Here is a 16836-nt window from a genome sequence, read left to right as displayed (position 1 = left end):
ATCATAAAAATAAGGGTTAATACATTATCTGCAATAATTGTATACAAGCTGCTAATTAATTAATATATTACAAAATTCAAAAGCCGTTAAGTTGGATCAACAACTAGTGATTAAGAATGTTGAGAAGGGCAACTCTGATTTTGATTAAGCGCCTAAACAATGACTCAAGTCCTTCTTCAAGATCTTGAATGCATGACCCCAATCTTAGTAACTTGTTCTGCAAGTCATCGATGTTTCCCATGTTGAATGCAAAGAACTGCAATGCATCATCTACTTTTGCAAATTCATTATTCTCCTCTGTGTTGGATAGCATCCTTTTCTTGTTCATCAGCTTCAAAACCAACGGCCAACCGCCACGTTTCGATTGTGTAGATCCAGAAATAAAGTTCAAAAGGGACTCGAATATGGCAAAACTAGTAACTTGAATTTCTTTCAACAAGTTAACTGTTTGATATTCTTTGTTGATCATAGAAGGGTTGCATTTATTTGCATTATGACCCTTTAAATTTTCCAAGGCTTTGAAGATTGATTTTCTCACCACTTTTCTTGATGTCAAGAATTTCTTAACCTCTATTGTTAGCTCAACTTGGCCTTGCCTTCTTCGCCGGATGATCGATTGAAGCTCGCGGCTGCACTCTTTTGTGTGAAGTAGAGCATCTTTTGTTGTTGTGCATGCATCTAGAAGCATCAAGGAACCTTCCAAGAGTTCTTCCACCCATTTTTCGCGGCGTTGGTGGACTAATGCTTCTTGTGTTAGAGGTAGTTGAACCAAATTTTGGACACAATTGTGCAAATCAAGAAGGATACTTAGTTTTTGGGTGAGCAATGAAGCAGAGGAGGTAGTGGTGGAATCAGAAGAAGCACCACCTCCCCCTAATATGGCTAAGTATTCATCGCATTGAAGAATAATAGGGTGTGGCTTAGAAGGCAAACTATTAGAACGAGCATGGTTATGAATTTTGATGTTCAATGAAGAGGCTTCCATGTTTTTCTTCTAAACAAAAGAGGAAAGGTTAAAGGGTGTTTAATATTAAGATTCAGTATGTGGAATTGAATTTCCAATTTGCTTTCCTTTCTTGGCTATGATCAATATATATATGTGTGAGATAAACTCTACCATATCAAATTATATGATAATAAAAAATAGAGTGAATATTTCACCCGACTCCTGACAATTATTTCGAAAGGACAACGAGGTTTCCAAGAAAAAAAAAACACCTAACTCGACTCTTGATATTTTTTTTGGAACTGATTAGCTCCTGTGCTAAAAAAAACAATTTTTTGAGATAATTGTCAGAAGTTGTTTTGAGTTTTTCTCTAAAAAATATTATGTGCATAAAAAATTACACACTAAATTAGTTATTATATATTTGTGTATAAAATATTAATTTATTTTTAATATTTATTTTATATTAAAAAATATATTTTATATGAATAGTTAATTTAATAATCGATATTTATGTATATTTAGCATGATTGATATATAATTGATTACTAAATGATCTAATACTGATCAAGACAAAAATCAAAGATATGTTATATCTAATGTCTCCTTAGCATATCTCTACAACTCATACTTCATTATTTTTTTTTAAATTGTGAAATCATATTTGGCCAATATTTGTTTATGGTTCATTGTATCTTTATTATGCAATGCACGAGGGACATTGACATTGCAATTTAGTTGCTATTGCATAATTATAAATATCTTGTCCTTTTGTGAAGTATTAATTTCTTAGAACATGTAGATGCAAACTACTTTAATGCATGAAAATCAAAAGCTCCATGCTATGCGTTTGTTTGTAGTATATAATAATGGATTCCGCTAGAGAGATAATGGTTTATTTGTACAATATGTACAATGAACTATATGAGTTATAAAATGAACATCTTTTATACTATTTAGAGCTCTAATACCATGTCATGATACCACTCATCTCAAAAGTTTCCATTGATGGAAAAATGTAACACTAATGGTTATATCTCTAGTACTCTTTAAATCTTCATTATACATATTGTACAAATATTTCATTGGCTCCTCATACTTTTCCTATAATTATTTACATGACTACATACCAATAATTACTTATAATTCTATCATTTTCTTCCAACTCTTTAATGGCAATTGACTTGAGTTTTTTTTTTAACGAGGTGATCAAACAATATCTACATGTAAATAGTTTTTCAATAGATATAATACATGATATAATTCAATAATATTATTTGATTCATATAATCGATCTTACCTAATCAAACAAGACTTTATTGCTCATGTTTCTTTATTCAATCATCTCCTTTTAGCTCCATATTAGTAATTTCAGGTAAAAGAAATCTACTAGTAAATGATAGACAAATATATGAAAGAATAAAAAAGTGCCTTTCTTTCTGTTGCAATATAATGACTACTTTCTACATTAGTTTGAAATATATATGAACTTTAGTCAAATCAATATTATTTTACTATTCTTTTCTCTCCCTCTTTTTCTACAATGAAAGTGATGGTTTTGTTTTTCCTCTTGATTGAGTGAAATTATAAGGTGCTGAAACATTATTGTCAAATATAAATATATATTTAACATATGTTTCTTTTGCCAAAATTTTGAGTCGTGACGGTGGTGATGCATTATAGATTATGCTGTGCTATATCTTCCTATGATGTATGTATGTATATATATCTAGAACTTAAGGAGAATGCATATTGATTTAATTTAATTTGTTTATTTATCATTATAATAACAAGAAGACAATAATCAAATCATTCATTATATTCAACATGTGGAATTTAAGCCCATTACTTATAATTGATAGCAATAATAGAATTTTCATCATTGTTCAACCACCAACTTGATCAGCTTCAATATTCATTCAAAACAACATGTGTATTTAATACATGTACTAATACTAATCAAGTTGTAAATTAAGTAAAATTATTCTGAACATTTTAACTATGTCCATATATATAGATTCATTTGAAACGTAACAGCTATAATTGAAGTCTCAAATCAAATAATATGTATACTGATTAACAAAATTTTCATTTACAAGTGTATGAATATGATATTATTATCTACATAATTTCTTAATAATTATATATGTTGAGAAGTGAAACTCTGGTTCTAATAAGTTGCCTTTCAAGTTGCTCAATTCCTGAGTCCAAAATCTTAATGCATAATTCATGAATGATAAATTAAAATAAATTATAAAAATTTAATTTTTTTTATTTTTTTATTAAAAAATATATAATATAAAAAATATAATTATAAAAAATAAATAAAAATAATAAAAAAATAAAAAATTAAATTTTTTTATTAATATTTTAATATTTTTTATTAAGATAAATATAAAATATACTAATTTAAATATTTAATATTTTTTATTTATATTTCGTCTATCAAACACAATTTTATATTTTTATATTCATGTGTCTCAATATCTCCGTACTTATAAATAAATACAGCCCTAGCCTAAGTGTGCATAAAATCAGAAATCAAAATGGTTATTATTCTAATAATTAACGCTGAGGCCATTATAATTTTGTTGGCTACTAGCGGCAAGATAGATAACTTATGCTTTAAAGGTGGTTTTTTTTTTTGGGGGAAAAAAAAGGTACGTTTGAAGAAGATATTTTCAAAGATGTTATTTTGTGGGCATCATTTTAATAAGTTAATTTATTTTTTTTTTAAATAAAAAGGAAAAAAAGTGCAAGTCAATATCCTAATTCATATATATATCTATATATATATATATATGATGAATCATACACGTTACATACACGCATAATTTTTAATTTCTTTTCAAAATATATTTATCTTTTTTGTCAACATAACACGATGTGTGTTCAATTATAAGGAATCCGGAACCATATCCATATAATAAAACTCAAATCTATCACAGTAAAGCAAAGAATAATATAAAACACTAATGCCATCTCATTTTGTATTCGACTGTTTATTATGCCTTTAACTTAAAGCATTGATTCTAGTTAGTAGTTAACACTACTCATCCAAACCAGATGCATCGCACAAATAATATAATAATAATAATATAAAAAATGAAAAAGTATAAGGTACTAATATATTATCTATTAATTTATTAATAATAATAATAATAATTAATTATTATATTTTAAAATATGTATAAAAATATATATTTAAAAAATATATCTATAAAGACACTTCTATTAAATATAATCATAAAAAAATACTTTTATTAGATATATTCACAAAAACACTTCTATAAAATATTATTATAAACAAAAATTGACAAAAATTATAAAAAATATTGTTGGCAACGTAACAGGATTGATAAGTAATTATTGTTCGTGAATAATTTTCTTCTTCTTGAATAATAATAATAATAATAATAATAATAATAATAATATATTATTATTATTATTATTATTATTATTATTATGTTCTTCCTGCACGCTATGTTCCATCAAGAATGCAAGCAAGAGTTACATTTCCATAATGTTGGGATGCATTATTGGCGGAGCCATTGGCGACAAAACAAGGACTGTGGAGAGTGGAGAGTGGAGAGTGGAGAGTGGAGAGTGGAGACCATCAAAAAGTTAATTCTAAGTTCTTTAATTTCAAGCTTGGGGCCTTCAATGAATATGGATGAATTTTATGGTATTTTTATTGTGGTGTTTAGATTGTTTAACGCACTTTTAAAAATAAAAAATAAAATATTTAAAATAAAAAAATTAAAATTTATTAAATATTATTTATTTATCTTTTTAATAAATTAAGTATAATATTAAAAATATACTATAACATTTACCTATCTATATATAAATACAAAAATATCATATGCATAAAAAAGTTTGTCATAAAATTGATTATTATATATTGATATATACACATTGTTTTATACGGTGTATTTTAATTTCAGCATATATATATATAATTAATTAATTTAATAATTTTTTATGTATAATTAGCATGTTTGTTATAAATAATTAAATATAGGGAAATTAAAGTAAGAGTGCGTGTCCTTTCTCTTAGCCATGAAGAAAATTAGTTGCGGATTTATGGGATATGTTGCTATTATTCAATAGTGATCATGCCACAAATTTCACTACTAAGACTATTAACTAAGATATTAACTAATTATTTTAAAATTTAGCTAACAAATATTCTAAAGATATTAACCAACATATGAAATATAAAAATTTGTAATAAAAAACTATTTTTTTTTTAAAATTATTATATAAAAATGTATATGTACTAAAAAAAACGTACATAAATAGTTTATTTTAATTAGTGTTCTTAAGGCATTTGTTGCTATAAAAATCTATAATTTTGCACTTGTTATCATGTATTTATTTATCTTTAAATTTATGTGATGTCTTAAATAAACATTAACTTGGAGTGTGCAAATAACATGAATATGTTTTTTATTATAGACATGTACGTTATTAGTATATACTATAATTTGCTTAATGATTACTTTTGTCCGTTAGTTCGTTCAAAAATTGTCAAGGAATTATAACTTAAATAATATAATCTTTTTATTTTTATTTAAAAATTTTGAATTCGAGTTTTACTTCTAACTTTTAAAAAAAATTCATTCAACAATTTAAGAAGAATTATTTATTCTCAAAATTGGTCCTCAAACAATTTTTTAAATTAAATTCATCCTTGAAAAATTTTTAATTAGTCATGTTAGTTCTTTCGTTACTTTTTTTATTGATGGTGTCAAAATTTTCTAATGTGATACGTTAAGTGACATTCTAATACATACTTAAGAGTCTTAATTGACTATTAACATAATAAATTTATGAAATTATATCAAATCAAAACCTAATTGAAGAAAAAATTTGAGACATTGAAATCTCTCATTTTGAGATTGATTTGATCTAATTTCATAAACTAATTATGTTAATAGTCAATTAGAATTACTAGGTGTGTATTATAATGTTATTTAACGTATCACATCAACAAACTCTTATGCTATTAATAATGGAAGTGACGGAAGGACTAACATGACTAATTTTAAATCTTTAAATGATGAATTTATTAAAAAAAATTCGAAAACTAATTTAGATAACGAATGATCTTTTAAAGACTAATTTGACCATTTACTCAACAAATATATTGTACTTTTTCTTGTCTAAGATAGTGATTTCATTACTAGGAAAAGGTCCATTAAGAACTTACATGCACCAAGGGGTAAATATAGAAAAGTTCCACCAACAGAATTTATTTAAAGTTTAATATTTGAAAAAGTACGAAGAATTGATAAGGTCAGTTCATCCCCTTTCATTCTTGTTGCATAGCACGGGCTTCTTCAACACAAAGGGACGGAGGCTTCCTGTACCTATCGAAGATGAAGTTATTCCTGACCTTCCAAAGCTGCCATATATAGAAGGGTTGCCGCTAGCTCTACTCGATTTGATTTGTCACTGAAAGCTTCCATTTTCTCTATAACTTCTTTCCAACATCGCCAAGAGTGTTCATCTGGGTTTGGGATGGGAAAATTCACTAAGTGTCAAGCTTCTAACGAATTAGTGTAATACCACAGACAATGATGGACTGACTTTTTCGTCAAACCACATCTAGGACAGGTTGAATTCATTCTTTTAATTCTGGCACTAATTTTGAGCTTTACCGGTAAGACATTGTGTAGTAATTTCCAAAGAAAGCTTCTAATTTTTGGTTGGCTTTTCAAATTCCAGATGCTAGACCAAAGGGGTTTCGAGTGGCATTGTTTCGGGAGAAACTCAAGCGGCGGATGATTGATTTGAAAAGCAATACTGTACCCAGACGCAACCGAGTATGCACCAGTTTGGTTCAGCATCCAGGTAACCTTATCTTCTCCTATCTGGATATTTGTCTGTAAAATAGCTGTTGTTACTGTTGGGCTGAATGTCTCTGTTATTTTTTTGTTGATTCCACTGGCCATTTGATTGAATTAGTTCAAACAACCATTTTGGAGCATGATTTGAGATTAGGGTAGGATTAGGAGTAATAGTCACAAAGTTCATGACCCAAAAATCTTCCTTAATTCTGATTGATCTGCCATATCCAACTCCCCAGAAAATTTTTTTTTCTAACACCTTTTTGCTTTCTATGATGCTACGCCATCCCCAAGAGGGGTTTGTTCCTGTCTCAGCACTCAAAAATGTGAAAAATCTAAAGTATTTGCTTTTTAGGATCTTGTAGATTAACGAATGAGGCCTTGTTAAAAGCCTCCACCCTTGCTTTGCACAGCAGCCTAGTGGCTGTAAATGGCGCCTCCATTAATGAAGGAAGGGGTTCGAACCCTGTCTCTAGCGTTTTAGATCCTAATGGCCTCTCGGGTGGACTGGTGGTGGCATGGAAAGAAGGGGTAGAAGTGCAGATTTTACGTCAAGGGAGCTTCTTTGTTCATTTTAAGATGGATAACAATTGGAGGCTATAGGGATATATTTGAGCACGGAAGGACGAAGAAGGGAGGAACAATTTTGTCAACTGCTACAAGTCTTTGTTCATTTCTCTTATAAGAGTCAACAAGGTGGACAACAATGGGAGGCTATAGGGGTATACTTGAGCACGGAAGAGCAAAGAAGGGAGGAACAATTTTGTCAACTCCTGCAAGTCATGAAAAATAGCAGGAACAATATTATAGTTCTTGGTGAATATAATGCCATCCTAGCTAACCATGAAAAGGAAGGAGGTAGACCTAAATTGAATACATCTATCCAAGCATTTAATGACTTTATTAATAAGGGTAGACTATTGAATTTGGGTTATGATGGGGAGAAGTTCACTTGGTGTAATAGACAATTTGCTGGTAACTTGATCCGAGAAAGACTTGACAAAGTGTTGGTCTCTAAAGATTGGAGAGAAGAATTTTTCAATGCTTATGTCTCTCATTTGAAAGATATTGGGTCTGATCATAGGCCATTACTTCTTATCACAATGAGACTTGAAAGAAGAGCAAAGAGGAGATTCCGATTTCAGGAAAGGTGGTGCGAGAAATTTGAAGTGGTGAATTTGATAAAGAGTTGTTGGAAACATACAAATATAGGGTCTTCCATGTTTAGACTAGCTGAAAAACTCAAGCTATGCAAACACAAGTTGGTGGTGTGGCAGTAACACTCTAACTCCAATTCCCAAAGCAGAATCTCTGAGTTAAAGGGCCGATTAGAAAATGAGAAAGAAAAAGTTGATCAATCCAATCCAGTGACAATCCAGTGTTTGGAGGCAGAAATAGAAGATGAATTAGAAATGGAAGAGAGGTACTAGAAAGAGAAATCAAGAGTTCAATGGCTTAATTGGGGACCACAACACTAAATTCTTTCATTCTAAGTTTAAGACAAGGAAACGTAAGAAATAAGATCCATATGTTAGAGGATGAAGAGGGGCATATAGCAACGGATACAGAGGGAATAGCTTTTATTGCTCAGAATTATTTCACAAAACTATTCTCAACCAGTGAACCGAGGGACCCCACAGAAGAAATTTGTGATATTCCATCTAAGATCAATGCTACCACCAACCGTATGTTAACTAGACCAGTCACAGAATAAGAGGTTAAAGCTGCTACTTTTTCTATAAACCCATTCTCAGCCCTTGGTGATTATGATTTCACAGCCAAGTTTTTTCACTTCTTCTAGGAAACAATTAAGGAGGATGTGGTACAAGCAGTCAAGAGCTTCTTTGCTGGAGGTAAACTTTTAAAAGCTTTTAATCATACAAATATCTGTCTTATTCCGAAGATTGAAAATGCTACCTCTATGACACATATTAGGCCCATAAGTCTTAGTAGTGTTTTCTAGAAAATTATTTCTAAAATTCTGGTGTACAGACTACAGTTGGTCATGAACAGAGTTATTAGTAATTCTCAAAGTGCTTTTATCAAGGATCGTTTGATTAGTGATAACGTTCTGATAGCACATGAATTTATGCACTTTCTAAAGAATAAGAGATTTGGTCAGTATGATTTGGCTTTGAAACTGGATATGAGTAAAGCGTATGACAGGGTTGAATGGTCTTTTCTCTGGGAGATAATGAGAAAATTTTGATTTTGCAACAAATAGATTAACTGGATCAAGGAATGTGTGATGACGGTTTCTTACTCTGTTACTGTGGATGGACAACCTCATGGTTTTTTCAAACCATGTAGGGGATTGCGACAAGGTGACCCCTTCTCCCCATATCTATTTCTTTTTTGTGCAAATGGATTATCCCATCTGCTTCACAGAGGAGAACAGAGACACAAATTTTTTGGATTGAGACTAAATCACAGCTGTCCAAGACTCAGTCATCTATTTTTTGCAGATGATTCCATCCTTTTCTGCCAAGTCTCTGAGGAAGATTGTCACAATCTTATCAGACTACTGAAGACATATGAGGAAGTAAGCGGCGAAATGCTGAACATGAATAAACCATCTGTGTTCTTTTGTAGGAATACCCCAGGACCTACTCGAGATCACCTAGTTAATATTCTCCTAGTGTCTCATATGGAGAATCAGAACAAGTATCTGGGACTCCCAGCAGTGATTCAGAGGTCAAAAAGAGTTACTTTTAACTATATCAAAGACAAAGTAAACCAGAAACTCCAGCTATGGAAAAGGTCTCTCTTGTCTTCTATTGGTAGAAAAATTTTAATTAAAATTGTTGCAATAGCGATTCCGATTTACACCTTAAGTTGTTTCAAGTTACCAGACACTCTATTAAAAGAGATTCAAAAAGCTATTATGCAATTTTGGTGAGGATAAAAAGATAATAAACAGAAAATACATTAAGTGAAGTGGAAGATAATGTGTAGAACAAAATCACAAAGTAAACTAAATTTTAAAGACATGAAAGTTTTTAACTTTGCAATGCTTCCAAAGGAGGCTTTTAACAAATATATTGTACTTAGATCAACTTGTATTTGTAAAATGTAAATTGTATAGCTTTTCCTTTTTAGTATTACTTTAATTTTGATCTTGTAGCATGAAGAAGTTTCACGTGCTGTTGATTGGCGCCTAATTAGGTTCAACACTTTGCAATCAAGAAAACAAAGTGCATTATCATTCGATTAAATATTCTATACTTTTTTTCATAAATAATTTTCAATAATCTTATTTATATAATAAAAAACACAAATATAATATAATGATAGTGGCAAGCAAAATCATGATTCTGTGTCTTTAGTTGTTATAATATCTATATTAAAAACCGTACTAATTTAGTATTGAAATAATATTATTCTCTTTGCTATGTTTGATTGTTTAGAAGAATCTATCTCCATTAACTTAAAGCATACCTTTACCAAAGTAGGTGACTAACTCAATAATAGTTAGTAAAGATAATTTTCTTTTTCTCTTTTTTTTTAAACCAAAGATTGTCTTGTTCACACTAGGTATACATTAAAACTTTTTGTTAAGAAGTGCTAAGAGCACTTGTTCAGATCCTTAATTGTAAAATATTCTTATTAAAAAATAAAAATTTTATAGCTTTTTAATGATGGTTTTATAAATTTTAACAATTCTCTTTAATAACATCTTTAAAACTTTATTATGTGGAATGTGGATATGCCACTAATCTAGTTTAGTGCATGACTTATTGTCAATAAAGGAGACACCTTGATAAAACACCAAAAAGTGAAGCTAAAGTAGATAAAGGAATATTGAGAAGAAAAAAAAATATCCTTTTTTTTTAAAAGATTTAATAAGTTAGAAATAAAATGATTGATTTTTTTTATGTACAAAAATATTATATTATGTGTATATTATCTACACTAAAAATCAGTAACTAAATTATTTATTATGTATTTTTATATAAATATATGTATTAATTTATATATTTCTAAAGTTTATATTTTAATTTATATTTTATATAAATTATTAATTTAATAGTTAATTTTTTATGTACACATAACATAATTATTTTGTGTATTCAGTATTCACTTAAAATTTAATGTTTTATCACTCTAAATTAAAATATGACTCATATTCTCATACTTCTAATAAAAACAATATTCCATCTTAAAATACTTAAATAATGAATTGCAAAATAATTACACACAAAAAAAAAGTTAAAAAAATATTTTTTTTTTCTTCAAACAAAAAAGAAAGATAAGATTCCATTTCCACCCTATAAATAAGAGTAAACAAGAGGAACTAGAAAAACCGTCTTCCAACAAATAAAAAAAAAAAAAAAAAAACAGAGGAGCTTTGTTTCACTCACTCCATCACTGACTCACTCTGTTTCTTTTGTTTCTATGCTTCGAAGTGCAAGAACCGCTGCAGTAATTTCTTTGTTCTATGCTTTCAAATACATGTTCAGTATCACTTCTATTCACAAGCTTCCATCTCCCTTTGAGTGAGAAATATTTAAAAAAGAATAAAAAAAAATAAAGTTACTTCTCTGTTAACAAAACAATTCACAACTCTTAACACCCTTGGAGCAATGGATTCATTCAGTTTCCATAATCTTCAAGCCGAGAAAGCCAACGCGATCCTTAAGAATCGAAAGCTTGGAAGGATCACAGGCATATTACGCTTCCTTGAGGTGTGTATTGTTCTAGTTTTGATCTCAAGGCTCTCTCTACATGTCCCGGTTGCAGTTAAGACCTCGGGTGAGTACTTTAGGGACTTGTCCATATTTGTTAACAATCCTCGGTTCGTTTTCCTCATTGGAAACGTAATAATCATCACTCTTTTCGCTCGGTCGGGACAGTTTTCGGCTCAAGGCTCTAGAAGAAACGATTCGGAGAACGATCTTTACCAAGAAGTTCTCCATAATGCAACAAAGAAACAGAGAGTTCAACAACAAAACCTAAAAAACAGAGCAAAACAGGGGATAGAAACAGAGGATACCATAGAAAACATCAGGAATCAAGAAAAGGAGGGAATAAAAAGTGAGGATAGCACAAAGAATAAAAGAATCAATAGAAACATGGTGAAACACAAAGAAAATAATGGAATCTGTTCAAGAAAAGAAGCGAATTTCGACTTAAGGAGCAAAGGAATTGATGCTGGAAATAACAAGTGTGATGTAGAGAAACAGAGCATGAAAACAGGGGAAGTGAATAATTTCTTGGAGATGAAGAAATATAGGTGGTGTCAAACAGAGATTTTTCACCGTGCGAATCGCGATGAACAACGACATGGCGATCTACGAAGGTGTGAGACAGAGAAGAGAATCAAAGCTATTGAACATGCTTCTACTAAGGAGGAGGAAGAAGAAGAAGAAAGACCTTCATACCCTGAAGATACCATGAGCAATGAAGAGTTTCGCTGCATCATTGAAGCTTTCATTGCAAGACAACAAAGGCTCCGAAGAGAAGAAGAAGATTACTCTCTAGCTTGAAACTGTTTCAGTTCTGATCTTAAAAATAGGATGGAAAAAGGGAAGATATTGTAGAAACTAAAAACTATGTAAATAAAGTGAAAAAAATGTATCAGTAGGTTATCAGGGGTGTTATAGTGTATGAGTAGGTTGTTAATCATGTTTAGAGTAATGTGATTATTTTTTCTCCACCTAGTATTGATGTGTATATATTGTATAAATTTCGTATAATACGAGTATGAATAAGAGAATTAAAGCATGTTTTATGATGGTAAATACTTTGGTTCCTTAATCACAGATATTGAATTCGAGTATTAAAAATGAAAAATTACATTATATCAATTCAGTGTCGTGTCATGAAGAGGGTACTCTGATTCCTTTACGTGCAATAACAGCATGCAGCTAAGAGCATTTCCAAGAGCATATGTCTTTCTCTATTTTGGGTTGAAAAGGAACTATTTAATACCTGTGTCTCAAAATCTTGTCTAAAAATATTGTTATATTCTTTGATGCCAAAGTTGCCAAGTGGGTTAACATAAATTCCTGACCTAAGGGGAAAGGAACAAAATTACGTGGACAAAAGCATTTCCATTTTGAACAGACACTTAGCTTCTATTTAAGTGAGGAGAATATTGAAAATAAAAAGGTATACAAAACATGACCGCACATAGTCTGGTGTGCCCTTGACATGCAAATTAGCAAAGTCTAACTTTAAAGGGCCAAACTTTAGGTGTATAACAAAATCAGTTATAACAATAACAAAATCTTGTTCAATTAAGTGAGATTAGCTATATGGATCAAACGACGCTATTGACCTATATTATATATTATATCTACAAAGAAACTGTTTATATATAAATCTCGTTTAACCACTTCATGGATGGTCTTCCTCTACCTTTCACTCCTTATCCATTTTCCATCTCATTCACTCTCCTGACTGTCTGTTCTGTCGATTTTCTTCTCGCATGTCCAAATCACTTGAGACGCGATTCTACCATCTTTTTCATAATAGGTGCTAATCCAACTCTCTCTCTCTCATATCTTCGTTCCTTATTCTATCCAATCGTGTATGACTATTCATCTATCTCAACGTCTTCATCTCTACTACACTTAACTTATGTTTGTGCTCCTCTTTGACCACCTAACACTTTGTACCATAAAACATAGCCGGTCTGATAGCAGTGCGATAGAATTTACCTATAAGTTTTAAAAGCACTTTTTTGTCACATATGAAATCAGACGCACTCCGCCATTTTAACCAACCTGCTTGAATCCTATGATTTACATCCTATTCAATCTCTCCATTATCTTGTATGATGCACCCAAAATATTTAAAACTTTTAACTTTCCGTAAGATATTTTCTCCAATATTCACCTCTATATTAGGGTTTTTCCTTCAGCGGCCGAACTTACATTCCATATATTCCGTCTTGCTACAGCTTAGACGCAGGCTATATACTTCTAGAGCTTCTCTCCATAAATTTAACTTCTTATTTAGGTCTTTCCTTAACTCTCCCATAAGGAAGATATCATTGGCAAAAAGCATGCACTATGGCACAGGCTCTTGGATATGCTCTGTGAGTACTTCCAAGACTAATGTGAAAAATGTATGGACTTAAAGATGATCCCTAGTATAATCCTATACCAATAGAAAATTTCTCTGTCACACTACTTTAAGTCGTCATACTAGTTGTAGACTCATCATACATGTCTTTAATTGCACGAATATATGCGATTATTATTCTCTTTCTTTCCAAAATCTTCCATAAGACCTCCCTTGGAATTGTATCGTACGCTTTTTCCAAGTCAATAAACACCATATGTAGATTTCTTTTATTACTACGATACCTCTTTATCATCTTTCTTAACAGGTATATAGCTTCAGTGATAAATTTGCCTGGCATAAAATCAAATTGGTTCTCTGTTATTTGTGTCTCTTGTTTCAGCCTCTGTTCTATCACTTTTTTCCAAAACTTTATGGTATGACTCATGAGTTTGATCCCTTTATAGTTTCTACAACTCTGTATATCCCCTTATTCTTGTAGATGTGTATCAAGGTGCTCTTTCTCTACTCATCTGACATCTTCTTTGACCTTAAAATCTCATTAAAATGCTTGATTAACTAACTGATTTCTTTCTCTCTAAGGCCCTTCCAAACTTCAATCGGAACATTATCGAGTTCTACTACCCTTTCATTTTTCATTTGATTTAGAGCCTCTTTTACCTCGAAATCTCGAATCATTCGATAGTAATCGAAGTTTTGATCTTCTTTCCTCGTGAATAAAAGACCAAGGCTCGAAAGAGTCTTTTGTCCTTTATTAAATAACTCATAGAAGTAACTTTTTTTCACCTTTCATTGATCTTCTCATCTTGATCCAAAACATCTTTATCTTTATTCTTTATGCACTTAACCTGATTCAAGTCTCTCGTTCTTTTTTCACGGCCCTTTGCGATTCTATATATACATTTTTCTCATTCCTTCGTGCATAAAGACTGGTAGAGACCCTCATATGCTTTTGTTCTTTCTTCACTTACAGCCACTTTTGTTTCTTTCTTAGCCATCTTATATTTTTTTCAATTATCTGCGTTGCGGCACAAAAACCACTCTTTAAAGCACTTTATTTTTGCCTTTATCTTTTTTTGTACACTCGCATTCTACCACCATGGCTCCTTGTCTCTTGGTTCTATCCCTCCAGATTCACCAAAATTTTCTTTTGTTGTTTTTTTAATAACTTCTGCCATCTCCTTCCATATCTGATCTCTTCCGTGCTTCCATCCCCTTCCTACTTTGTCTCTTCTCTTACCTGTTTTAGGAAGCTTTTTTGTTTCTCACCCTTTCATTCGCCACCACCTCATCCTTAGTTTGTTCATATGATGTCTTTTTTTCAACTTTTGCTCAATGCGAAAATCTATTACGAGCATCTTTTGTTGTGTTGTTAAACTTTTTTTTAGAATAATTTTATAATTAATGCAAAATTTTCGATCGACTCTCCTCAACAAGAAGAAGTCGATTTGAGAGCTTGTCATGTCATTCCTATAAGTTATAAGATATTCATCTCTCTTTTTAAAACATATATTTGCGATAAGAAGGTCAAAGATTGAAAAAAAAATCTAAAATAATTTTATCTTCGATATTGACCACTCTAAATTATTATCTCTATAAATATTTTTATACTCAATCACTTCTCTTTTAAAATATATATTAAAATATAAATATATAAAAATAAATTAAATAATATATATTTATATACAAATATATAATATCTAATTTTAGTATATAAATAATATTTTTATACTCATAATAATTGTTGTCGAAATACAAATATAAGATGACAACTCTAAAACGTCTATATGAATACTTGTGTCAGCAAAACATTTATCCATGAAAAAAAAAAATCCTAAAAGTATAAATCCTAGTAGTACACCTTGGCGAGCAAGAGTTCGTTAGCATTAGCACCATGTATATAAGCAGTGTCGAAATAAAAAAGTGATGCCTTTGTAGAATGCATGCTTAACGATGGAGTTGCCTTGGTCTTCACTGAGAAGGTGATTGTAAGAGCAACCCCAATAGCATTAATTTTGGATATTATTTTTATTTTTATAGTAATTAAAATAATTTAAAATTAAAATTTATATTAAATATTATTTTTAAAATAATATTAATATCAGTAAAGAGATATTGTATTATTTTAAAAAAGATGAGTGAAATAGTACTACTTATATAATTCATTAAATTTTTATTAAATGAATATTGTAACATTATTTATTATAACGTTGTAATAAAAATCTAATTAAAATATATTCAAATAAATTAGATGTATTTAGTTATTCTTCTGTATTTTATTATTTTATTATTTATTTTTTTTATCATTTTGATAAAAATAAATCCAAATACATTTAATGTAGGTTCTTTTCTCAATTATTTATAAAATTATAATTCTTCTCCCAATCTAAGTACACAAAATTTTTAATTTTCACATCCACAAAATTTTAATTTTCCATTGTTTTTTAGTGTATAATATCTTTTAAATATGGTATATAATTATTAATTGTATAATTTTATATTTTTTTATTTTAGTTAAAGTTTCATAATTTAATTTTATACTTCTATTAGTGCAGTACTGATTTGAATTAGTAATAAGCACCAATATGGCATACTAAGATAATCAAAATAATGTCTTAAATTATTGATTAGACTCAATTTAGTCTCATCCCTAATATAAAATCTTAATCCCCAAAATTAGAGCAAAATCTTCATGTTCATCTTTTATTCTCCTCTCAGTACAAGAGTTTTTTTTTTTTTTTTTGCTTGCTGAGTAACTAAATGTGGAAATGATAAATTAAGTATTGAATGATAAATTTTTCATTAATACTCTAGACTCTGGAACTGAATTGAAAGTTCATACTCTATATCAAACTTGCATTTCATTATCACCGCGTCTAACGTTAATGGAGTGATTAACTTAATCTTTGCTTTATTCTTAATTGGATAACTAAGAATGATGAATAGTGATGTGGTGTTTCTTTATTGTTTCTGCTTTATTATAATTTACAATTGGATAAATAAGAA

General features: G+C 29.9%; 2 protein-coding genes across 2 annotated transcripts; one reads left to right on the top strand and one right to left on the bottom strand.

Moving 5' to 3' along the window:
• On the bottom strand, positions 1-1046 carry LOC130936596 (uncharacterized). The gene has a single exon (XM_057866687.1). The coding sequence runs from the start codon at positions 983-985 to the stop codon at positions 104-106; it is 882 nt and encodes a 293-aa protein (XP_057722670.1). The 5' UTR covers positions 986-1046; the 3' UTR covers positions 1-103.
• Positions 1047-11122: 10076 nt separating this feature from the next.
• LOC130933256 (uncharacterized) lies at positions 11123-12531 on the top strand. Its single transcript, XM_057862817.1, has one exon. It carries the CDS (start codon positions 11385-11387, stop codon positions 12285-12287), a length of 903 nt encoding a protein of 300 aa, XP_057718800.1. The 5' UTR covers positions 11123-11384; the 3' UTR covers positions 12288-12531.
• The last annotated feature ends 4305 nt before the right edge of the window (positions 12532-16836 follow it).

The sequence above is a fragment of the Arachis stenosperma genome, chromosome 6 (genome assembly GCF_014773155.1).
Source record: "Arachis stenosperma cultivar V10309 chromosome 6, arast.V10309.gnm1.PFL2, whole genome shotgun sequence".
NCBI classification, from domain to species: Eukaryota; Viridiplantae; Streptophyta; class Magnoliopsida; order Fabales; family Fabaceae; genus Arachis; species Arachis stenosperma.
The sequence above is the reverse complement of the archived record's forward strand: the minus strand, read 5'-3'. Positions and strand labels throughout refer to the sequence as shown.